At 41.8% G+C, this 26,574-nt stretch overlaps 2 protein-coding genes across 2 annotated transcripts in view; both read right to left on the reverse strand.

The window, feature by feature from the left end:
- LOC129770745 (uncharacterized) overlaps window positions 1–16,223 on the reverse strand; it is a 33,363-nt gene extending 17,140 nt beyond the window's left edge. Inside the window, exon 1 of the mRNA XM_055773781.1 lies at window positions 227–16,223. Coding sequence (XP_055629756.1) covers window positions 2,413–3,390 — 978 coding nt within the window. The 5' untranslated portion in view covers window positions 3,391–16,223 and the 3' untranslated portion in view covers window positions 227–2,412. The remainder of the gene's footprint in view (window positions 1–226) is intronic.
- Window positions 1–26,574, reverse strand: part of LOC129770744 (transient-receptor-potential-like protein) — a 64,931-nt gene that overhangs the window by 19,148 nt on the left and 19,209 nt on the right. Inside the window, exons 4-8 of the mRNA XM_055773780.1 lie at window positions 18,261–18,498; window positions 18,055–18,197; window positions 16,843–17,993; window positions 16,652–16,775; window positions 16,232–16,595 (exon numbers count right to left, since the gene is read on the reverse strand). Coding sequence (XP_055629755.1) covers window positions 16,232–16,595; window positions 16,652–16,775; window positions 16,843–17,993; window positions 18,055–18,197; window positions 18,261–18,498 — 2,020 coding nt within the window. The remainder of the gene's footprint in view (window positions 1–16,231; window positions 16,596–16,651; window positions 16,776–16,842; window positions 17,994–18,054; window positions 18,198–18,260; window positions 18,499–26,574) is intronic.

The following is a 26,574-nucleotide window of genomic DNA, read 5'->3' on the forward strand; positions in this document are numbered from 1 at the left end:
TACTTTCGCAAAACGTTACCTGGGCCCATAACCTAAAAGGTTTCGGATGAGCCAGGAAGAAAAGCAAAACACGCGATTTGAGTAGCAAACAATATAACGTGTATTAACTGGTTAATGTTTATTATTGGAATGAATATCATGATGGCTACCAAGTGACAGTTCGTTTACACAGTGGTGCACCGCAGAAGTGGGGGCACAATGAATGCAGTGGTTGCCATCCCAACACCTATTAACCCACCTTGGTCCAACCATCGACTGATGCGACTGAAGTCTTACAAACGTACTGCTTTAAAGAGATTTTGCAAACATCGTTCGATCGTGACGAAACGAAAATATAACATCGCCAACAAACGGTATAAGCAACTCAACAAACGGCTTTATCAAGCCCATCAACGTAAATTACAAAACAAGCTGAAAGCGAATCCCAAAAGTTTCTGGAGCCATGTGAATGATGAACGTAAAGAGTCAGGTTTACCTTCCACTATGTTCAATGCAGATCGAGAGGCAACTGACACAATGGAAATTGCTGATCTGTTCCGGTCACAGTTCAGCAGTGTTTTCGTAAAAGAACTTTTATCTAGAGACCATATCTCAGCCGCCGCGCGTCAGGTCCCTGTGCATCGTGCCATAAGACCGCATCCGTCAATCTCAGGTACGAAAGACGTACGAAAAGCAAGCCTACGTCTCAAAAACTCTATCTCCGATGGACCAGACGGAATACCTTCGCTCGTCATTAAGAAATGCATTGTTGTTCTGTTCGCACCATTAGCAACCATCTTCAACATATCGTTGAATTCTGGAATTTTTCCCGAGATCTGGAAGTTCTCGTTCGTTTTTCCAATCTTCAAGAAGGGCGATAAACAGTCGGTTTCGAACTATCGCGGCATCGCTGCTTTATGTGCAGCTTCCAAACTATTTGAACTGTTGGTGCTGGATTACCTTAAGTACAATTGTTCCAGCTACATTGCCTCCGAACAGCATGGGTGTATGCCGAAAAGATCTACTGCTACAAATCTCGTACAATACACCTCATCGATTATACGCGAGATGGCGAAAGGACATCAAGTCGACGCTATTTACACCGATCTTTCGGCTGCTTTTGATAAAATCAATTATAATATTGCGATTGCCAAATTAGAGCTACTTGGCTTCCACGGTTCTCTCCTCAATTGGCTACGCTCATACCTTACCGGTCGATATATGGCTGTAAAAATTGGTGATCATATTTCTGAATCGTTTTCTGTATCTTCTGGCGTACCTCAAGGAAGTCACCTTGGTCCTTTCATCTTTTTACTATATTTGAACGACGTTCATTTTTCTATTAAGTGCATGAAGCTATCATACGCCGACGATTTTAAACTTTATTTTGTTATAAAGGACCAAGGCGACGCATTATTTTTTCAGCAGCAGTTGGACGTTTTTGCTGATTGGTGTCATAGAAATAGAATGGTGCTAAACGCCTCAAAATGTTCAGTTATCACGTTCTGTAGGAAAAAATCACCAATCTGTTTTACATACTGCTTGCAGGATCATATCCTAAACCGCGAGTCGAATATTAAATACTTGGGGGTCATACTTGACTCTAAACTGACCTTCAAGGATCAGGTTGCTTACGTTTCCGCTAAGGCGTCAAAACAACTCGGCTTCATATTTCGGTTCGCCGGAGAATTCAGAGATGTTTCTTGCTTGAAGGCGCTCTACTCGTCTTTGGTTCGATCAACTTTAGAATACTGTTCTGTAGTATGGGCACCTTTCTACAGCAACGGTGTGAATCGCATCGAATCTATCCAACGGAGATTCGTACGCTTTGCTCTTCGTTGGTTACCATGGAGGGATCGTTTCAATCTGCCAGAATATAAATGTAGATGCATCTTGATGAGCCTACAATTATTAAGTGTTCGCCGTGACGTTTCCAAATCGATATTTATTGTTGATCTGTTGCGATCTGATATCGATTGTGGTGCACTGTTGCAACAGTTGGACATCAACATCAGACGCGTGAACTTACGTTCTCATTATTTTTTTACCGTCCCGGCCTCTCGAACGAACTACGGCGCAAATGAACCGTTAATTAGCATGTGCAGAACGTTCAATAGATGTTATCGTTGTTTTGATTTCAATGTGTCCCGTGTTAGACTTAAGAATTTGTTTTATGATAATCTTCTAGTTACTTGATTGTTTCTGTAATGGTCTAAACAAGTTTGAAGTTGTTCATGTGTAAGTTTAGATTAGTTTAGATATAAAGGGTGTGTCACATCAAATTGCATCACGGAAAAAACGCTGTAGAAATTCGCCCAGTAGACCGATCCTTTTGAAAATTTTAGACAGTAAAATAAAAACTATTCAACAACTTTTGGCATTTTCTTTTAATTCATACTTCGAGCCCAAGCCCGTATGCTCGCACCTTCCTCTTTACCCCTTCCATAAGGTTCTGTACAACGTCAGGTTGTAATTTTTTTTTTGAACAGAAATCCATTTTCTCTTGAAGTCCGCCTCCGATTTGACAACTTTTGGGTTCTTCCGGAGGGCCTGCTTCATAATCGCCCAATATTTCTCTATTGGGCGAAGCTCCGGCGCGTTGGGCGGGTTCATTTCCTTTGGCACGAAGGTGACCCCGTTGGCTTCGTACCACTCCAACACGTCCTTTGAATAGTGGCACGAAGCGAGATCCGGCCAGAAGATGGTCGGGCCCTCGTGCTGCTTCATTAGTGGTAGTAAGCGCTTCTGTAGGCACTCCTTAAGGTAAACCTGCCCGTTTACCGTGCCGGTCATCACGAAGGGGGCGCTCCGCTTTCCGCAAGAGCAGATCGCTTGCCACACCATGTACTTTTTGGCAAACTTGGATAGTTTCTGCTTGCGAATCTCCTCCGGAACGCTGAATTTGTCCTCTGCGGAGAAGAACAACAGGCCCGGCCGCTGACGAAAGTCCGCTTTGACGTAGGTTTCGTCGTCCATTACCAGGCAATGCGGCTTCGTCAGCATTTCGGTGTACAGCTTCCGGGCTCGCGTCTTCCCCACCATGTTTTGCCTTTCGTCGTGGTCAGGAGCCTTCTGAACCTTGTATGTACGCAGGCCCTCCCGCTGCTTGGTCCGCTGGACGAATGAACTTGACAAATTCAGCTTATTGGCGACATCCCGGACCGAACTTCTCGGATCACGTCTAAACTGCTTAACTACGCGCTTGTGATCTTTTTCACTGACGGAGCATCCATTTTTGCCGTTCTTCACCTGCCGGTCGATGGTTAGGTTCTCGAAGTATCGTTTTAGTACTCTGCTGACCGTGGATTGGACGATTCCCAGCATCTTACCGATGTCCCGATGTGACAACTCTGGATTCTCGAAATGAGTGCACAGGATTAATTCACGACGCGCTTTTTCGTTCGACGACATTTTTCCAAATTTACGAAAAATTGACAGTGAAGCATGGCCAACGGGATCTATACATTCTTATCTGATTATAAGCGAAAGCTGAAGATATAATTCCTAAGGTGACCGGAATAAATCGCCACAGTAAACAACTGCAACAGAAACAACCGCTTAGAAAAAGTGTAGTAGGCTAGAAATATTTGGCGCGGGAAAAACATCATGTGCCTCACATTTCTATTATAAATTTATTCTCTTGTTCTCGTTTTTCGAAATTTATTCTGAGGACAATGTAATGGGGACGAAGTCCCCATTTGGCGAGGATAAGGAATCGAGGCGGCCCATGCCGCCAAGATGACGCAATCCGAGTCCACCGCCGACCCGCCGTCGGAAGCGGCGGTGTCTCGCACGCAAACCTGGGATCCACTGATTGCCCGGTTAGTTTGAAACATAGGATACGATCCTTTAGCAATGTCCGACCGAGCTCTAGCGAGCGTCGGACGGTATACGTCTGCCCGGGGCGTTACGTTTGCCTGGGGCGATACGTTTGCCCGGTTAATTCTTGTTTTGAAATACAATACCGCGCCACAATATTTATAGCCTACTACACATTTTATAAGCGGTGGTTTCTGTTGCAGTCGTTTTCTGTGGCGATTTATTCCGGGAACCAATTCCTAAAAATGAAATTTCTACAGCGTTTTTTCCGTGATGCAATTTAATGTGACACACCCTTTATATGTATCTGTAGGATTTAATGTAATCTGTTTGATACTTAAAAGATGAGGTTTTACGCCCACTTGTGTGGGCTTTTCCCTCCAAATAAATAAATAAATAAATAAATAAATAAATAAATAAATAAATAAATAAATAAATAAATAAATAAATAAATAAATAAATAAATAAATAAATAAATAAATAAATAAATCTTGACTGTGTGCGTTTCACAGTTATTTACTGGATTGGCGTTATATACTGATGCATTGACTAGCATCGATTTGTGGCCATTTTGATTTTCCATTCATTTCAAGAGGTTCGTTCAGTGATTCAGTTGTGTTAAGTTTGCTCGAGATAATTTTTGGAAATTTTTGAGAAAATGTCAACCAAATTTTCTACACGCTATAACGAACAGTTTCCGTGGTCCGCAGCGGATCCGAAAGACCCGAAATGTGCTCGTTGCACATGGTGCAATAAATCTTTCAAAATTGATTCCATGGGCCGTGGTGCATTGCTCAGCCATGAGAAGTCGAAAACCCACCAGCAGCAGATTGTGATTCGCAGAACTATTTTGCCTATTAATTTTTCCGGCAAAAAAGGTATAATTAATGTATAATCACTAAATATGTATGTTTAATAATTAATTGAAATTTATTTCTAGATAACAAACGGAAGGAATCTATTGAAAATGACGGACGTGCCATACTTCATCCTGAGCCTAGCAATTCCTCCAACGCGCTGGCTCCGATTGTTGAGCAGTCATCCCGGACTACTGAAGCCGTTATGTTTAAATTCTTAGTCTCGGAACATGTAACGTCAGCTGAGATACTGTGGACTATGGCATGCGTTTACAAGCACATTTCATTACGCGGTGCCGGAGAATGCGCTGCGCTATTCAAATTAATGTTTCCGGACAGCGCTATTGCGGAAAAGGGCACCATATTTCACCAAGAAGTTGCTGAAAACTCTACTAGATGTCGAAGAAATAGTACTCGGGTTTGATGAAACGTTGAATAAAGTCTCACAGAAGCAGCAGATGGACATTTGTGTTCGGTTTTGGAACAAGGAATCCAATCAGGTGGACACGCGATACGTTGGTTCAGCTTTCTTGTCTGCTACAAGAGCGGTGGATCTCCTCAGTGCACTGAAAAGTTGTTTCAAAACTGAGCCATCCATACTGCTGAAAACAACCCAAATGTCCATGGACGGCCCACATGTTAATTGGAAGTTATTCCATGATCTTTCAGCTGATATTCAGCAGCAAAATTCTAAGCAAATTTTGAATCTCGGAAGTTGTGTTTGGAAGTTCAAGGCCGGAATGAAAGATACTAAGTGGAACATTCAGGGCTTTCTGATATCACTCTACTGTGTTCTGAAGGACATTCCGTTGCGGCGAGCAGATTTTGCAGCGGTAGCAAAGACAAGCATCCTACCCCTAAAATTCTGCGGTGTGCGGTGGGTGGAAAACCGGAGTGTAGCTGAACGTGCCTTGAAAATGCTGCCCGGCTTACGTAGATACATTAGAGCTGTGAAAACTCAGCAGGAAAAACGTATGAAAGAATCGGATCCGAACTACAAACGAAGCTTTCCAGCTGTTTACGAATCTAAGCATTTTTCTGTATTGACAAATGCATTAAACGATCGTTTGTTTGAAACTAAGCTGAGCTTTTTCATTCAAGCAGCATCAGCTATTGAACCCTTCTTAACCGCTTTCCAATCGGACAAACCAATGGCACCGCTTTTGTTCGAAGAACTCATTAGTTTGATTAAACCTGACATGCAAAAATGTCTAAAAGCCGAATGCCTCAACGTAAAAACTAAGTCGCTGATTGAAGTTCCACTGACTGAAGACAACTTGTTACCGGCGGCAAAAATGGATCTAGGATTTTTGCCAAGGCTGCTATTAAGAACGAGTTTGCGAAAGGAAAAATTCCTGACAAGGATCTTCTGTTTTTGCGCATGGAATGTCGTTCTTACTACGTTGGATTTCTCAAGAAGATGTTCAATCGTTCACCATTATCGTACCCACTGACCAGATATGTTTCGTGCCTCAGTCCCAGTGTTGTATTGAGTTCAATGGATGTTTCCAAAAAGCGACTAGAATATTGCCTTGATGCCTTCGTCCAGAAAAGCCATTTGACTGGATTTACTGCTGAGAAGATAAAAAATGAGTTTGATGTCCTCTTCGAAACAAAATCTTTTAAGCCGTTGCTATCTGCATGGCGGGTAGATGACCGACTAGATAACTTTTGGTGGCATGTGATTTCAAGCTGCGGCAAAGATTTACCAAATCTGGAAACTTTCATCAAAAAAAAAAAATAGTGGGTTATATCTATGATATAACCGCAAGGTTCACGTGGAACTACCTTAGCTTAGCAATCATTCGTTTGTATTGATTAAATTCTTGATTGAATGAAACAGTTTCCAAATTCAATTGAGTTCAATATATTTGCTCTGTGAGTGAAAAAAATGAACAAATGCCGTGTAAAGTCAATTCATTTATTGTGATTGATTGTTCTTCGTTACAAGTAAATTTAATGACGGACCTTTTACGTTTGGTATGATGACTAGAACAAAATATATGTACGGAAGAATTATCAAACGTTTGATGAACCAGCCTAAGGCTGAAAATCTTTCCAATAAAGACAAAAAAAAATTATCAAACGATTATTTTATTTTACATTTCCCTCTGAAGTTTACATCCCAAAAGTGTACATACTTATCGAATCTCGAATTTGCTTGAAACTGGGAAGTTCATTCGCTTCTAGTGTCTGCACGATTTTCCCAGGTTCCTAAGTTTAGAAGATCATGTTAGGACAGACATATTCCACTCTGCACAAAGGCAAGCGAGGACAAAAGTACTCGCAGTTTGCATTTATTTGCAGAGCCGATTTCCCCAGAAACCTCGGTTTTGAAGTCTGTGCTGGGAAAAACATTTCAATCGGAACAAAAATACCCCCGATTTGTATGAATTTGCAATGCCGATTTCCCCTAGGCTGCTTGGTTTTGATGGCTGTGTTAGGGAAACCGTAAATCGGGCCAATCAAAACGATGCAGTTAGGGCGTTTAGATAACGCCTAATATTTTACAGTTATTCAATTGTTTATCTAATGAAAAACAACATTTTGTTAGTTGCGATAGATGCGTAGAAATATTCCCTATCAAGTGATGCAAACATCTCTCCTATCCAGTACGAAATGTTCGAGCTATAAGCATTCGAAATCTTTCATTTTTTCCTGCATGTTCTGTGTTTAGGTTTTCATTTTACCCTCCATATATTCCGGTTAGACGTAGTCCCACGTCAAAAGTTTTAATTTTGTCACATGGGAATGCGGCACTCGAAAGAGGCTTCTCTATTAATAAAGAATGCCTAGTGGAGAACTTATTAGATGAAAGCTTAGTAGCACAGAGGACCGTGTATGATGCAGCCAGCGTGGCTGGCGGTGTAACCAAAGTATGCATCGACAAAAGCCTTATTTTGAGTGCCCGTAACGCCTATGCACGATACAAAGACGCGTTGGAAGCGAAGCGTCGGGAAGGAGCAGAAGAAGACACGAAAAAGGCAAAAAAGCGAGAAATGGAGGACCGAGTTAAAGAGCTTACTGCGAAAAAAGCAAGGTTGTTGGCCGATACTGAAAAGGAGGCAGCGATTATTGACGAACAGATTAAAGATTTGGCAGGATAAGTTAATAAGGTAAAGTTTTATATATCGCAGTTCATTTAAATTTTTTGACGTAGAACTACGTCTTTCATTAAGGGTGCCAAATCAGAAAACAGGTCACGTTTTTATGAAATAAAGTTAACGTTAATAACTATTTTTGCCGCAAACGGATTTTGGCGATTTACATACCAAATGAATCGGAAATCCCCTAAGATTTGTTCGATATGCTATACATTACAATCCCATGGTGTATAAATGGTTAAAATTCGTGAAAACTATAAGCGTTTCCATTTCCCCTTACATTTGTTCTGTCCATTTGTGTGCTTTCCCGAACAGAGCTGTCAATAACGAGCAACTTATGGATGAGCAACGAAGGGGAAATCGTAAGACTTAAAGTCTCTGTGAACAAAGGAAAAGAAAAAGAACGAAGGGGAATGTTTGCCTAGAGTATAAACAGTGGATCTCGCTGAGGCAAACTTTCATTCGTTGCTCCGCTCCCGTGTTAATCGGTCGCTTTTCTAGTGAGCTCGTGATTTTTAATACAGTTAGTTTTGTTGTTGTGTGCGTGGCGCGTTGCATTCGGCAAGTGCATTTACCCTCGATATGGGAAAACAACGCTCTAATAAAGAGCAACCAAACACTGCGAAGAGGACTCGCTCTCAGGCAGAACTAAGTGATGAACAGTCTGAAGAAGCACAACAGCTGCTTGCAAATAATAAATTTGCGGCGCTTCCAGTGGAAGATGGTGGAATTATAACCAAAAAAGAAAAGATGCCACCGTTTTATACAAAAGGTTTTCCGGACAAATTCCGCGAGGAAATTAAATTGCTCATCTCTAAGGGCCTTCAACTTAAATATAGCCTGTGTACTGCTGGTTATAAAATAATGGTTCCGGGATTGAACCATTACAGGGCAGTTCAGGAATATCTGAAAAGAAAAGGGGTGGAATATTTCACTCATGATATAGTGGCAAACAAACCATTCAAGGTTGTTCTTCGTGGACTGCCGGATTGGGAAACCAAAGAAGTGCAAGATGGTTTGACCGAACATAACCTGAAAGTGATTGCAGTACATAAAATAAATAGACGGAATAAAAACATCACATATCGCGATCAGCTGTATCTTATCCATCTCGAACGAGGATCCATCAACATGGCTGGGTTGAAAGAAATCAAATACGTAGAACATATGACCATTAAATGGGATCGATACAATCCCGTTCATCGCGATGTTACTCAGTGTACGAACTGTCTGAACTTCGGGCATGGTGCCAAGAACTGCTTCATTGAAAGTAGATGCAACTTATGCAGCGGTAATCATCACACGAGTGCATGTATGAAGGAGGATGCAACCACGAAATGCATACACTGTGGCGAAGAACACTCATCTACTAGCCGTGTTTGCCCTAAGCGGGCAGAGTTCATAGAGAAACGGAAAAATATATCGATGAATAATAACTCTATTCGGAGAAGTTCACACATCCACCATACGGTTCCACAGCAAACTAATACACGGAGACCCATTCCTGTTCTTGAGCCTCTTCTGCTCTCCGCCGCGGAGAAAAACAAAAAGGTCACTCTATCAAATCGAATTCCAAATACGCCGGATCTGTCGACATCGCGCGCCCCTCCTCCTGGAATAATGAGCTTTGCTCAGGTAGTAGCTGGCGCTACTCAATCAACAGCAGCAGATTCAGAGGATCTGTATACCGGCGAGCAAATGAGCGCCCTTTTTCTCGAATTTTCGCGTCAGTTTCGTGCCTGTAAAACCAAACAGGACCAAATCACCACGATGATGAATTTCCTGTACCAGTATGGCCAACCATCCAACCAATCTTAAAATCATCACGTGGAATGCCTGCTCGCTTGCAGCAAAACAGATGGAGCTCGCAGAGTTCCTTAGAAACTATAAGATCGACATCGCAACTATCACCGAATCTCACCTTAAACCCAACATCAACTTCCACCTGCCTGACCATACTATTGTTCGACTGGATCGCTCCACAACACGAGGGGGTGGTGTCGCTGTAGCAGTAAGGCGAGGTCTGAAGTTCCTTTCATTAAGAAGCTTCAACCTCAAAATTATTGAGGCTATCGGCATCGAACTTATAACAACAACAGGGTCAATCAACATCATTGCAGCGTACTGCCCCTACCAAGTGAAGGAAGGAGACGGCTCCAGTCTACTGCTACGCAGAGACGTCTTCGCACTTACCCGGAATCGTGGCAAATTTATCATAGCTGGAGATTTGAATGCCAAACATGAAGCCTGGGGGAATCTTCGACGAAACATGAATGGCAGAGTTCTCTTTAGTGATCTTCCTTGCGGGCACTACAACATCCTGTGCTCCGAGGAGGCAACATACTTTTTTCCGGCTGGGGTTCCATCAACTCTTGACTTGAGTAGCTTTCTCGAAATTGATGATCTAACCAAACAACTTATCAGATTGCGCAACATCTATCGAAGGCAGTTTCAGCGAACTCGCCTTCTAGAAAAGAAGTTGACGGCGAATCAGCTTTCCAGAGTGGTCCAAGCCAGAATCTTGGATCTCAAAAACACATTTTTTTCTCAAAAATTGAACCAGCTCCCATCCTCGAAAAATATGAAGGCCCCCGGCTTTGATAATATCTTCAACCTGGAGCTGAAACACCTAAGCTCCAAGTTATACGGACATTTAGCATCGATCTTCAATCGATGCTTACAACTTGGTTACTTCCCCTCGAGGTGGAAGTTAGCTAAAGTTGTACCCGTCCTAAAGCCGGGGAAAGAAGCATCTTTAGCCGGAAACTATCGCCCAATCAGCTTATTGTCTGCTCTCTCCAAGGTTTTTGAGAAACTTTTCAGCTCCAGGCTCACAGTTTTCGCCATAGATAATAATGTTCTCCCTGACGAGCAGTTTGGATTCAGGAGAGGTCGATCAACAATCCATCAGCTCGTCAGGGTAACGAACACCATCAGGCGGAATAAAACTGTCGCCAAATCAACTGCAATGGCATTATTGGATGTCGAAAAGGCATTCGATAATGTCTGGCATGATGGTCTGGTGTATAAGTTGCATCAGCGTCATTTTCCGGTGTTTCTGATTAAAATAATCAGAAATTATCTTTCAGACAGAACATTCAGGGTCTCACTGAATAATATCTGCTCAGAGGAACTGAACATCATTGCAGGGGTGCCCCAAGGCAGCATCCTGGGACCCTTGTTATTCAATATATACACGTCGGATATTCCTCCCTTACCAGATGATGGTAAGTTATCTCTGTTCGCAGATGATACGGCCATTATCTATAAGGGACGAATAACACGTGCTCTGACGGAGAAGCTTCAGCGGGGTCTTGATGTCCTGTCTGAATATTATAACAACTGGAAGATTCGCGTGAATGCGACGAAAACCCAGACCATCCTTTTTCCATATTCGAAATCCCCGCGACTTGTTCCGCCTGAAAACCTCAGGATCAGCTTGGGAAATAATACCTTAAACTGGTCCAATGAGGTAACATACCTTGGGCTCACCTTAGACAGCAAGCTGTTATTTAGACAACACATTGATAAAATAGTGACTAAGTGTGGTATAATGATCAGATCATTGTACCCACTCATAAATAGAAAGTCTTCTCTGTGTCTGAGTAACAAACTTGCTGTCTACAAACAAATCATCTTTCCGGTGATTGAGTATGGCTTGCCTATTTGGAGTAACTGTGCCCAGACGCATCGGCTCAAACTCCAGCGAATACAAAATAAAATCCTCAGAATGATCCTCAATCTTCCCCGCTGGACAAGAATAACAGAGGTCCATGATCTGGCTGAGATTGAAACACTGGAAACCAGATTCGCCACCAAATCAAATAAATTTCGAGAGGACTGCTTACACTCGGAACAAACCATTATAAACAACCTGTATAGGTGATTAGTTTAGGTAGGGTTTCTCATTTATGTAAATAGTTAGGGTAACAAATTTTATTATTTCTTTTCTTCTCAAAAAAAAAAAAAAAAAAAAATAACTGCGACTGCGGTTAATGTAGAATAGTTATCCATAACAGAAAAACAAAAATCAACCAAAACGAAAATCTTAATTTTGAAACGAAGCTGAAAAGAATGTTTTTTCTGTATCACTTCTACTGTAAATTATAGCTTAGCTCTAAGATTTATGAATAAAACAAATTTTAATGCAAAAAAAAAAGGCAAACTTTCATTCTTCGTGAGGACACCGACTGAACAACATCGATGCTGGGCGAGCTGGACGGTGAGGAGTGGAGTAGTAGTACGAGGGAAAAGTAAAGTTTTCCAAGGTCCTTTTTGTAGGTTAGAGACGAATGAACTAAAGAAGTTTAAAGTCTCACGTGTCGTAGTTTCGGATTGAGCTGTGGACGCAAACAAATTACTGACTCGCCGATGTCACTAGCACTGCAATAATTGCATCAAACTGACGCCGTTGCATTAAGGTTCTGAGCTACACAATTGTGTGGGGAATCATCAAGCTAGGCTATCGTCAGCTCACCAAGAAAATAAATGTTCTGGAATTTTGTCTGTGATTTGGTTTCGCATGACGGTAGCAATACTCTCTCCACAAAGAATGTCAGCTAAGCTGAGCTAGACCGGCAATATTAACAAAAGGGCTTCTGTTGAGAAGAGCGTAAAACGGAGATAAGTGTGTGCATATTTAATTGCTTCAAACCATCAATATATGGATATTTTTGTGTGTGTACGTGCGTGCGTTTTGACATATTGCGCTGTTGCGGGTGAACATGTCGATCCAAACGTGTCGACAAGGAGGGGAGATAGCGGGAGGGATATATTGGTGCTAGGGTATTAGTAATGAATATCTGCTGTGGCAAATATTCAGCCTTTTTCCAAGCAGTTGACATTGTTTGTTTTCCGTCATCATAAAAGCTTCGTTGATGCATTTGACATTGTATCAATGCATTAAACTGACGCTATGCTAAAGCAGGTGTTAAGGTTGTGCACCAAAAAATTATTATTATTTTATTATTTATATTATTATTTATATTATTTAAATATTGAATACCAAGTTATTCAATAAGTTATAATAAGTTATAAATTTATTTGGGTTCACGTGCCAGTTGCAAAGCTCCCTTCAACTAGGATTGCATTTGCGCTAATCTTGATCATGATGAAGCAGTACTACTCTTTTCGAAGTTGCTGAGATTAACAGGAAGGTAAATGTCGTTCTGGAATTCTGTATGTGATTTGGTTTCGCTTTCCAGTAGCAAAACTTTCTCCACTAAGGATGATAACTGCGCTTATCTCGAGCATGTATTGTTCTGCGAGGACAAGAATGAATCATCAAACAATAATCGTCAAATGATTCTACAAGAAAAAAAATATTTCAGGGCGACCACTGGTAGAATGGTTATTTCTAAAATTTCGTAGCATAATAGAATGATACTCGCAGTTATAAACAAGCGACTCGAATTAAACTACAGCGTAGTTCTACGTCAACAATGCGGTCGTGTCTTGGACACAACCTCCTATAATTTTTTTTTACTATTTTGCATTTTATTTTTGTAATACCCTGCATTTTGTTTCAGGTCCGGTTCTCATTTAATGATTCTACATTTGTGCAGAGGAAAAATCATGGAAAGTTTTCATACCATTGGCATACAGACAAAACCACAACAAAAATGTATTTTTTTTAGTAAACAAACAATGTCTTCGTAGCCACATTGATTGCGTGTTTGCTTACTAAGCGATCGATCATGAGTTCAAAACTCAGGGCCCTCAATTGACAATTTTTGTGTTGCTATAGAATAACTACATCCATGCAAAAATCATCAGCGATGGAGATCGATCCACGGTACGGTCTGTTGTGCTATAAATAACACAACAATGATCATATCAACTGTCTCCGCTGTCCGGTGGTCTAACTGAACAGTGGAAGAACAGCCTAAATGGTTACTGTGTAATGTACAATTTATAGATACGATAAAACATGTCATGTACTAGACGATAAAAATCCGACTCTGTTACAGCTACAAGGCTAATGATCATAAATAAATAAACAAATGGAATAAAAAAATATTCCACAATCACAATTAGAGTACGATAAACAGTAGGCGCGATGAAGAATGGAATGTTACGCCGGGTCAATTGGTTTCAGAGGAGGTTTTGGTGATCTTCTCAGGTTTCCCACAATTATTTTAATAGATTTCCCTTAGGTAACCTAGAAATAATCTCAGCCGCGTGTTGTGTCGATGGGTCGCGTTTACATAATCACATCACTTACCTTAGTGAATCCTGATTATTACCTCTCCTCCCTAACAACTATTCCTTCCATGATAATCGCAAGACGCTACAGAGGCGACCCTTCTGGAGACGCATATCATACTAATATTCCTTCCCTTCCCCTGGTGACTGTAAGGACATGGCCGGCCACATTGTTGACTATTTAAAGCTCGAATCACCGAAACTTGTACAATGAAAATGGATTGCTACTCCCAAGCGCTATTCAGTGTATTCTTTGTGCAATTTTGCTGGTTCGGGTCAATCCCGGAGAGCACCTACGAAGTGCGCAATCTACCCGAGCTCAAGCTCAACAGAACACCGGTACCTGTAGTGGAAAGACGGAATTACTTGTCCTATCTTCAAGAAAGGCGACAAATTAGACTGTGGAAACTTTCGTGCAATTACCGTCCTGAATGTCGTCTACAAAGTGCTTTCTCAAATCATCTGCCGTCGTCTATCGCGTCTTACAAACAGATTCGTGGGAGTTTTTCAGGCCGGATTCATCGAAGGTCGATCTACTATTGGCCAAATATTCGCCTTGAAGCAGATCATTCAGAAATGCCGTGAGTACAGAGTCTCAGTGCATCATCTGTTCATCGATTTTAAAGTCGTATATGATTGAATAACACGAATAGAGCTTATGGATAATCATGGACGAAAACGTAGTCCCCGGAAAGCTTCTTCTTCTTCTTTAATGGCACTAACGTTCCTAGAGGAACTTCGCCGTCTCAACGTAGTATTACTTGCGTCATTTTTATTAGTACTTAGTTGAGATTTCTATGCCAAATGACACGCCTTGCAATGCATTCTGAGTGGCAAGCTCTAGAATACTCGTGATCACAGTGCAAGTCGGAGGAAATTTCTTTTGACGAAAAATTCCCCCAACCAGAACGGGAATCGAACCCGAACACCCGGCATGTTAGTTATGACGCTAACCACTCGGCCACGGGAGCACTGAAAGCTGACAAGACTGATTAGGGTCTATCTTGCTTGCTGTTCAACATTATGCTAGAGGGTGTTGTGAGACGAACGGCGTTTAACTTGCGTTGTACGATAGCAGAACATTACACCAAACTCAAGCACGCAGCAGAGAGAGTTGAGCTGAAAACCAATACATCTAAAACCAAATACATGCTGGTTTCTGGATCCAAGCACGAGTGTAGTGATCGAAGTCGATGAGTTCGAGGTAATGGACCAATTTGTCTACCTTGGCTCAATGGTAACGTCTAACAATGATACCAGTCACGAAATCCGGAGAAGCATTATCAATGGAAGTCGTACCTACTATGGTCTCCACAAACTCTTGACGTCAAACAGACTTAGCAACCGTGCGAAATATTCCCTGTACAAAACGCTCATAAGACCAGTTATCCTCTACGAGCACGAAAGTGGACAAGTGTGTTAAGAACAATCTTAGGCGGTGCGCTGGAGGACGGCGTATGGTAGCGAAGGTTCCCGGAATAAATCGCCACAGAAAACGACTGCAACAGAAACCACCGCTTATAAAATGTGTAGTAGGCTATAAATATTGTGGCGCGGTATTGTATTTCAAAACAAGAATTAACCGGGCAAACGTATCGCCCCAGGCAAACGTAACGCCCCGGGCAGACGTATACCGTCCGACGCTCGCTAGAGCTCGGTCGGACATTGCTAAAGGATCGTATCCTATGTTTCAAACTAACCGGGCAATCAGTGGATCCCAGGTTTGCGTGCGAGACACCGCCGCTTCCGACGGCGGGTCGGCGGTGGACTCGGATTGCGTCATCTTGGCGGCATGGGCCGCCTCGATTCCTTATCCTCGCCAAATGGGGACTTCGTCCCCATTACATTGTCCTCAGAATAAATTTCGAAAAACGAGAACAAGAGAATAAATTTATAATAGAAATGTGAGGCACATGATGTTTTTCCCGCGCCAAATATTTCTAGCCTACTACACTTTTTCTAAGCGGTTGTTTCTGTTGCAGTTGTTTACTGTGGCGATTTATTCCGGTCACCGGTAGCGAAGCATGAACCACGAGCTCACGCAACTTACCAATATCCTGAAAGTGACCAAAGGTGGAATGATATGCTGGGCTGAACATGTTGCAAGAATGTCAGACGACTGGTTAGATCAAGTGGAACATGGACATGGTGAGCACGGGATACCCACAGATTGTAGAGAGATAGACACGAATAGAGTTAATTGGTGAACCAGGTCATGCTGTAACGACGTTAAGCCAAATAAAAATAAATGAATAAATATTAACTCACAATTGTAGACTCCCGCTTGATGTCGCGTTTCTTCTTCTTTCCACAGAGTCGCATCAGGTGCTTCATACTGGGGAAAATATTGAACGGTGGCGGCAGCGTTGAACTCTCCTCGAAATAACTCATCCACAATCGGGTTCTGGCGAACTTCCACTCGGTATCCGAGTGTTCGTCAATCATCGCGTACGAATTGGACATCATGGCGATGAGCAGGTTCAGCAGGACAATCACATTGATCACACTGTAGGAACCAAACATGAGCAGGCCCCAGAACCGTGTGTACGATTTGATTCCCGTCAGTTCGAAGCTCTCTAACCCGATTGTTCCGAAGCTGGCCCAGAATAGTGACTGCGAAGATTCAAATAGACTGAAATGAAACGGTTTAGCGGAGGTAAGTGAACATGCAAAGATTTTCAATCTTACTTTCCAAAACGGCGCCATTTCATGCAAGCATCTCCTTGGTTATCCCAATCTGGTAGCCCTCCCTTCAAGCTGTAACATTTTGCCTTCTCCAGATCGGCAAAGTACCAAAGTAGCTGATTTAAACCTGATAAAAGAGAACAGTGATGTGAATACGTTGCAAAATCTCTTGTCCGAGTTTTAATCTGTTTTACCACAAGCGAAAGCAAACAGCACTAACGAGTAGATGGAAAAGAACTTCACGATATCGATCACCATCCGACCTAGCGAGATTTGCAATGGTCCAAGATGGGGGTTGATAGAGAATAGATGAACCAGTTTCAGTGCCGAAAAGACGTTCGCCGCTGCGAACAAACCCTCCGCGATTAGCTGTGGGTCGAAATCATCCCAGTTCTCCCGGGCAATGTAGGCCGTACTTGGATCTCTGTTGATCTCCGACGTTTGCTGAATGTACGCGATTAGCCGCAGCAATGCCACACAGCAGTACAGGAAGTTGCGCGAGAAATCGATGAAGTTCCACAAGTTGCGAAGGTAACTGTGGATGCCTTCGATGTAGATTTCCTGTATTTCCTCCCAAATAAAGCCCAATACGTAGATGACCAGAACTATCTCCAGATATGTTGGCCCGTTGCCCCGTTGGCGGGCAAGTTCTTCCGCTAGCGCACGTTTCATGCTCTGTGTTCCGAAGATTTGTACAATTTGGACTTCAGCTCTTTGTGACACCAAAATCAGCAGGAATAGGAAAAACAGATATGACGAGGCGTGGATCAAGAATTTCATAAATGGCTTCCTCATAAACTTCGAAGTTTTGCAAGACGGTGCGACCATGTAAAGCATGCAATAAAATGGAAAAAACAGAGCCACTTTCGATATGATGCCAAGTTTCTGCATGGCGGTTTTGCGGCGAAAACCAGGCACCCCTTCGTACCACAATGCGGCCAGCAGTTGTTGAATGTTAGGATGCGCCACAAACTTTTTCTGCTTATAATCGATGGCCAACTCCAGACGCTGCAACTGCATGTGATCCCCATCCATGTATGGTGGTGACTCCGGGTCATAGTTCAGAATGATGGCCAGCTCCTGAGAGCTACGAGACTGATCGAGGAGATCCACAGCAAACTTTTGACACTGCTGGCGCAGCTTGAGGTATTCACTTTTGCATTCTTGCTCGGCGAAAGCAAGATTACGAAGTTCCCAGGACAGTTGAAAGGCAGTCAACAGGGGATCCTGTGAGCTGAGTGTAATCAGCGAGGGACTCGCTAGAGCACGGTATTCATTAACACGGGCCAGCGAGTGACGCAGGGAGTCCTCCGACGAACGTCGAATACATTCGTCACAACCGCATCTTTGGAAAATAAATTTATTAGTTCGCGATTGGTGAATGGATAACATATAAAATGGCTTACTTGACATCATGAGGCATTGGAAGAGTCGCCCCGCGATCCAACAGAATCTTCAGAATCTCATAATTGTTTTTGTGTGCAGCTAGCATCAACGGGGTTATGTCCGGTGTGAACATAGACGTGGTGATGTCCACCTTTTGCCAGCTCTAAGGAAATGAAGAATAACCGGATGAGAAATTGAACAAGGTTCATCCGCAACGCATTCATACATAAGGTTCTCCCTCCTTGTGGATCAGTTCCTCGTGTTCCAGCAGCAGTTCGACGGCTTCCACGAACTCGGCATTAATGGCGAGTAGGAGAGCATCCTTGGTTTCCACCTGCATAATGATGAGCAGTTCGACCATTTCCAGATTTTCGCCGTCGATTGACAGTGTGAGAGCCCCCCGTCCGAATGAGTCCACACAGTTGACATTGATGTGCTGCTTCCGGTGGGCACGCTGCAGGATTCTGGAGAATATGTCTAGTAATTAAATTAACCGAACATTCTAAACGTGATATATGTCGGAAGCATAAAATTACAGTAGAACCCCGATTATCCGTGGAATTGTTTGACAAGGTCACCGGGGATAACGCAATAAAATTCGCTTATTTTCCGTTTCAAGTCTATGTATCGATTCTTTGCACTCAAAAAAATCGCGAAAATCGATTTTTTTTTATCTGAGAAGAAAGTTTTTGTAGATTTCTAGCGTAACTTTTGAAAATGAACCTATATGCATTGATAGATTCATGAATTGCTAATAATGTATTCTCAATCAATTTATTCAATTAAATGATTCCATAACGAAATTTTTCAATTCACACAGTGGTACGAAACTGAAAAAATCGGAAAAAATCCTTTTCCAATTGTAGTGCTACCAGTGTCGTAGAATATCAACATATATTCACGAGTAACGAATATGATTTCATTTCAGTGTAAATGACTTTTTTCAGTTTGAAACATACTGCCCTCATTACATTGATGACAATAACAAACGAGTTCATTTTGTTCATATCGCTGATGCATGAACAAATTTGCTATAATGAATGAATGCGGCATTGAGTGGGGTTCATATCTTCGCTGTTATTTATACATTGAATATCAAAAGCAACAAATGGATATTCATCACATCCGAATGCCTCTTTTTTTATAATAATGATGGTCCCACCTCATTCCCCTACAAAGGAACTGGACGAGTTATCTTGAACATAATTAAATGTTAGAATTTTCCTTTATAGCATCAAACTGAAGCAGTAAGCAAGATAATAAAAAAAATAAAAGAACGGATTGGTTTTGTCACAGACATATAAATTTTAGTCAATGAACATTTGAAGGCATTGCGTGAGCGCATGTCAAGAAAATTTCCAACCCGAAAAAATCCTTGACCGATCGGGAATTGATCCCAATACCTATGTCCGTATCAGCCATAAATTTACAAGGGTCTTCTCGTTTTACTAGATTCTCAATAACGGTCTGCTGATGCGATCGTTATCAAGCCCAGGCAGCTGAGCAAACCCGAGCCTAATCCTAGCCAACACTTCAGGCCCTTCATAATCGGGGTACAAACATGTATACTGAAACTCGCAATCAGATCTGCCACAACCCAGAAAAATCTCGTTATAACCATCTACTTAACAGATAAGTTTACGAGTATTCCGGTAGGGCTATCCCCAGCATCATCCCAGCTTCTTCATTAGACCCTTCAAATGAGTTTTACTGACGCTTCAGGTTCTACATAATTTAGGGACAAACGTGTTTATCGGAATCTGCAATCAGATCTGCCACAACCTTGGAAAATCTCGTTGTAACCTTCTACTACACAGAAGAGTTTACGAGTATTCAGGTTTGGCTATCCCCAGTTTCATTCCAATTTTCACATTGGACCTTTCTGAATGAAGTTCATTACTCTTGGAAGTTAATTTTCTTTTGCATTTGTTCAATCTCAATTTTCTATGCCTATCAACGCGCACGATGCTCAAACTTTTGTAGACTTCACAAAATTTTCAAATTAACTAATAACTAAAAAAAAACTAAAATTAAACTAAATACCATCATTATTTTAGTCAGACAAAAAAAAACAAAAACACATGCACAAACAAATACAAAAGTAAGATTCTATCCGTCATCACTTCGTCAATTTACACAATAACACTGACTATCGAACAGGTCACAATTCCAAATCATTCATTAAAAACTCCTTACAAATATTTCGGAATATTCTGAGTATCTAGTATTGTATTGGTGTATATCTCTTCCATATGTTATAGTATTCTGTAAATAATTCGGTGTCATTCGTCATTTTAAATATAAACGTAAGCGTGCAATATTTTATTCTCTGGCCTTATTGACATCCATTGTAGGCATTCTAACATAAATCTCCGTGGAGTTCTCCGATCACATTGTAATATCAAGCGCATGGCTTTGTTTTGTAGCATTTACATCCGTTGCATTTGGCTCTTGTTTGCAAGGAACAAAACAGATGCACAATAATCAAAATGAGGAGCAATCAATGCTTTGTAGATCGTCATTTTACTTTCAAAGGTCAGAAATCGATTTATTCTACAAAGCACTCCGTATTTTTGAGCTGCTTTCTTTATTGTGCAGTTTATGTGTTCATTAAAGTGTAGTGTTTCATCTAAAATAACGCCAAGATATTTTATTGATGACGCCCTCTCCACTGATTGTCCATCAATAGTTATATTAAAGTTGTTACTTTCAACAACACGTGTCGATACAACCATACTTAGTTTTATTAATGTTTAGTTTTAGCTTCTTCCACTTCAACCAGTCATCTAGATATTGCAGTTCATGGTTCATTTTTGTGTAACAATCTTCCAGAGTATCTGCCACAACGAATATTACTGTGTCATCAGCAAACAAGTTCACGTCGCTATAGTTTAACACCTGTTTAATATCATTTATGTAAAGCAAGAACAATAATGGCCCCAGAACACTTCCTTGAGGGACACCCAAATCAACTGGTTCCGCCGAAGATTTACAGTCTCTATACCTAGTGATCTGTGTTCGCCCGTAGAGGTAACTCTCAAACAAATTTAATGCAGATCCTACTACAAAATAACTGGATAGCAAATCTATTAATTTTCGACGATCAATTGTTTCGAATGCTATTTTTAAATCAATAAAGACGGCCAGAACAACTTTCTTTTTCTCGATAGCCTGCTTCCGTTTCAATAGCAACAAATTCAGAGTCGTTTCACACGAATGGTGTTTCCTAAATCCAGATTGTTCATCAACCAAAATCCCGTTTCTAGTTATTTGCTGTTCCAAGAGCTGTTCTTTAACTACTATTTCTAGAATTTTCTCGTACATTGGTAACATGTTAACTGGTTTACGGTCTTCTGGCTTAGACGAATTTGGGATTTTAGGAATAGGTATGACGACAGAATTTTTCCACCTATGCGGACATTCGACCCGGAACATTGATTCATTTACTATGTAAAGAAGATGCTCCTTGATGATATCAAAAGCATCTATCAACACTTTTTTGCTGATATCTTCAACTCATGCACAGTTTCTTAAATCCATCACCAACTTCCTCAGTGCTTCCATGTCAATGCCTCTGAAATATCTCAACTGGGAAGACAGGCTAGGGAAAGTAAAATTAAGTTGTCTCGATGTGTTCTGCTGTTTCGGTGTCATTGACCGTACCATTATCAAAAACAATGTCTATGTCATTACTGCCGCCCGGATTGTATAATCTTTTAATTTTCTTCCACAGCTTCTTTGGATCATGTTTTTTTTTTTTTTTTAATTCGTTTATTTTTACAGGCTCAGTTACTTAAGTTTAAAGGAGCCGAATTCTTAAATATATTTTTAAAACTATATATATATAGAAACAATTTTCTTACATCTATGGTTAGTAAGGTTTCTCGCGGTGTTCTCGAGTTTAGAAGGCTGACATATTTTTAGGAGAAGGATGGGATATAAGGAAATTGTAACAATGTTGATGAGCACTCAATTCTTAAATCTATTCGTATATCTATAGTTTATTTACATTTCAACTTATTCTACTATTTATAGTAAGGGGACGAATTACCCGCAAAGGAAGGAAAGGAGGGTATAAAGATGTAGGGGCAATCACACACGAAGATCTATAGCTTTAAGGAAAACATATATATGGGACATGTAATCAAGGTCTAACCGAGCCAACACATCTCTCACCGGCACATTGGGCTGTCTTCCTCGGGCCCGAAGGGAGTTTTCTAAATTCGATCTGGCGACCAGATACACCTCGCACGACCAAACAATGTGCTCGATGTCGTGATAACCTTGGCCATTCTTCATTCCACTTGCGTTGCCAGTTAGCGATGGTATTTTTGCGAACTAAAGAATAAAATTCATTGATGGCGATTTGACGCTGATAAATATCGCCTTCAATTGCACCTACCTTTGCCAATGAGTCAGCCCTCTCGTTACCCGGAATTGAGCAATGTGAAGGGACCCAGACAAAGGTAATGACATAACAGCGTCTGGATAAAGCACTCAAAATTTCTCGTATTCTCTCAAGGAAGTACGGCGAGTGCTTTTCCGGCCTCACTGAACGGATAGCTTCGACAGAGCTCAGACTATCCGTTACAATGTAATAGTGTTCAACAGGTCGTGAGGCGACGCTGTCCAGCGCCCAGTATATCGCTACCAATTCAGCAATATATACCGAGCAAGGATTCTGAAGACTGTGTGAGGTGCTAAAAAATACGTTGAACACTCCAAATCCTGTGGACTCATTCATAGAGGACCCATCAGTAAAGTATATATTATCACAATTGATACGCCCATACTTTGCATTGAAGATTGTAGGAACGAACCCCAATCTAAGATAATCTGGATTTTCATGGATTTTCTCCTTCATGAACAGATCGAAATGTACAGAGGAATTGATGTAGTCAGGAAAACAAACACGGTTGGGAATATACGAAGACAGAACAACCTGCATAGAGGTGAATTCATGATATGAATTCATGAATCCAGAATGAAAATTTAGCTCGATCAATTGCTCAAAATTTCCGATCACCAATGGATTCATAACCTTACACCGGATGAGGAACCGAAGAGATAATAAATTGAAGCGATCTTTTAGTGGGAGTAGGCCTGCCAAAACCTCGAGACTCATGGTATGCGTTGAGGGCATACATCCCAACGCGATACGGAGACAAAGATACTGAATTCGTTCGAGTTTAATGAGGTGTGTTTTGGCAGCTGATTGAAAACAGAAACTGCCATACTCCATCACTGAGAGAATAGTTGTTCGATACAACATTATAAGATCTTCGGGATGGGCTCCTCACCAGGTGCCGGTAATTGTACGGAGAATGATTATTCTTTGTTGACTATTTTTACTCAGATACCTAATATGGGCCCCCCAAGTACATTTGGAGTCGAACCAGACCCCAAGATACTTGAAAGACATAGCATGAGTGATCGGTTTACCCAAAAGTTGAAGCTTTGGTTTTGCTGGTCTATGCTCCCTAGAAAAAACCACCATCTCTGTTTTCTCCGTGGAGAATTCGATCCCTAGCCCGATGGCCCAGGTTGAAAAATTGTTCAAAGTATCTTGTAAGGGTCTTTGCAGGTCGGATTCGTTTGATCCTACGACAGACACCACTCCATCATCTGCAAGTTGTCTTAGGCTGCAATTTTGTGTAAGGCAATTGTCGATGTCGCTTACATAGAAGTTGTACAAAAGGGGGCTTAAACATGAGCCCTGGGGGAGTCCCATGTAAGAGACCCGACTTACTGCCGAATCTCCGTGAGAAAAGTTCAAATGTTTCTCACAAAGCAAGTTATATAACATATTATTCAATAGAGGCGGCAGACCCCGAGAGTGTAATTTGTCTGACAAAACCTCTATTGAAACAGAATCAAAGGCCCCCTTTATGTCCAAGAATACTGAAGCCATTTGTTTTTTTTTCGGCGTAAGCCATTTGAATTTCTGAAGAAAGCAACGCAAGACAATCATTCGTCCCCTTGCCCCTGCGGAACCCATATTGTGTATCTGAGAGTAGGCCATTCGTTTCAACCAATCGATCAAGGCGAAACAAGATCATTTTCTCCAACAATTTCCGTATACAAGACAGCATTGCTATTGGGCGGTACGAATTGAAGTCGGACGCGGGTTTTCCGGGTTTTTGAATAGCTATAACTCGTACTTGTCTCCAATCATCTGGAACAATATTATGCTCCAGAAACCGATTGAATAAATTCAACAAGCGATGTTTCGCCACATCAGGGAGATTTTTCAGCAAGTTGAACTTAATTCTATCCGATCCCGGAGCAGAATTGTTACATGAGAGCAGCGCAAGAGAGAATTCTACCATCGAAAACTCGGAATCAAGATCGCACCTACCTTGTGGTATATCTCGAACAATTTTTTGCACAGGAGCGGAATCAGGACAAACCTTCCGTGCAAAATTAAAAATCCATCGATGTGAATATTCTTCGCTTTCATTCGTTGAAGAGCGATTTCTCATGTTTCGAGCCACTTTCCATAATTTTTTCATTGACGTTTCTCGTGACAAACCTCCCACGAAATTTCGCCAATAAGCACGTTTTTTCCCTCTGATCAAGTTTTTAAATTGATTTTCAAGGTCCAAATACGTTTGAAAATTCTCAATGGTTCCACGTTTCCGAAAAGCTTTAAATGCATTCGATTTATCTCCATAAAGCTTGGAACACTGGCCATCCCACCATAGATTGGGAGGCCTTCGACGAGTAGTGGAACCTGGGATGGGTTTCGTTTGAGCGCGAACCGCGCTGTCATAGATCAAACGAGAAAGGAAGTTATACTCCTCCAATGGAGGTAAACCATCTCTGGAATTGATGGCTAGAGCAATCGCGTCCGTATATTTTTTCCAGTCAATGTGTCTTGTGAGGTCATATGCCATGTTTATAGATTCAGAAGAATTCGACCCAATGGTGATGGAAATTTTGATTGGCAAGTGATCACTACCGTTGGGGTTCTGGATTACATTCCACTTGCAAATCGAGAGGTCAAGAGCACTTGGGTTAGCAGGAGGTTTAGGTACACGTGTTGTTTCCCCAGTGTTCAAAACGGTCATATTGAAGCTGTTACAAAGGTCATATATCAACGATGAACGATTGTCGTCGTACTGTTCCCCCCAGGCAGTTCCATGAGAGTTGAAGTCTCCCAAGATCAATCGTGGCTCAGGAAGGAGTGAGCACATGTCATCAAGTTGTTTGCGGCTAACCGCAGCTCTCGGAGGCCAATACAAGCTGAAAATACAGAGGTCTTTGCCTCTGATGTTTGCATGACAAGCAACAGCTTCGATCCCTCCAATAGGTGGAAGGTCAATTCGAAAAAATGAGTGGCACTTATTGATCCCCAAAAGCACCCCTCCGTATCTATCATCACGGTCCAAGCGTATAATATTAAAATCGTGGAAAGAGATATCATCTCGCGAAGAAAGCCAAGTTTCGGACAGAGCAAAAACATCACAATTGAAGTTATGAATTAAAAATTTGAATGTATCCAATTTAGGGATAAGACTACGACAATTCCACTGAAAAACAGTGATATCTCCGACCTCTCTATCTAAATTAGACATCAAGAGAGATAATCATTGCAAGGAGGGGCCATGTTTGCATCAATTGCTGTGAAATTGTCTTTAATACTGGAAACATTGAGATGACAAGGGTTCTGATGGAGTCAGAAACATTAAAACACTTGAAGATTTGGTCCAAAAGGTCAGACACTTTATAAATCCCGATTGGGAAGTTGAACTGGACGGAATAACAGGGACAGTCGGGGTTTTTGATGTCCCCTCGAGTGCTATTCGGGCCATTCGAAGGTGAATTATTCCCACGGAAACCAGGAGGAACCTGATTTTGCTTGTCCGCTGCACTCGATTTTTTAAGCATGCTAACAGGGGGTATCACCGGAGGGGCTTGTCCTTGAACTTTGGGAGTGGTCACATTTTTGCGCCGGGGATTCCCTTGGAAAATGAACGGTGTGCCCCCGTTAGCTGTGTCCGCTTCTATTTCGTCAACGGGCAACGTGGCGAAGACATTTTGTGTGTTGATTGGTTGTTGTTGTTGGGCCAGTGGAGAAGCGCCCTTTAAAATATCCGCAAAAGTGCGTTTCGAGCGTTCCTTCAAAGAGCGCTTCTGTTTCTCCCAGCGACTCTTGTAATTTTCACAAACTGAGAGCTCGTGTGGGGATCCCCCGCAATATGGACATTTATGCTCAGTCGCACTGCAGGATTTCCCCTCATGTTGCTCTCCGCAAGTGGCACAGCGCTCCTTGTTGGCACAATAATCCGAAGTGTGACCAACTGACTTGCATTTGTTGCAAGTCATGGGCTTTGGCACGAAGAGTCGCACAGGTAGTCTCAATTTGTCCACCATAACGTAGTCAGGGAGGGCGGCACCAGCAAAGGTGACTCGAAACGAGTTGGACGGCGTAAATTTAGTTTGGTCCCCATCATGGGAAAGTTTCCCGAGTTGGCGACAGTCCAAGATTTTCACTTCCATTGAGGGGAGCTTCTTGAACTTGCCTTTTCCTTCTGCTT

Source organism: Toxorhynchites rutilus, chromosome 2, assembly GCF_029784135.1.
Source record: "Toxorhynchites rutilus septentrionalis strain SRP chromosome 2, ASM2978413v1, whole genome shotgun sequence".
NCBI classification, from domain to species: domain Eukaryota; kingdom Metazoa; phylum Arthropoda; class Insecta; order Diptera; family Culicidae; genus Toxorhynchites; species Toxorhynchites rutilus.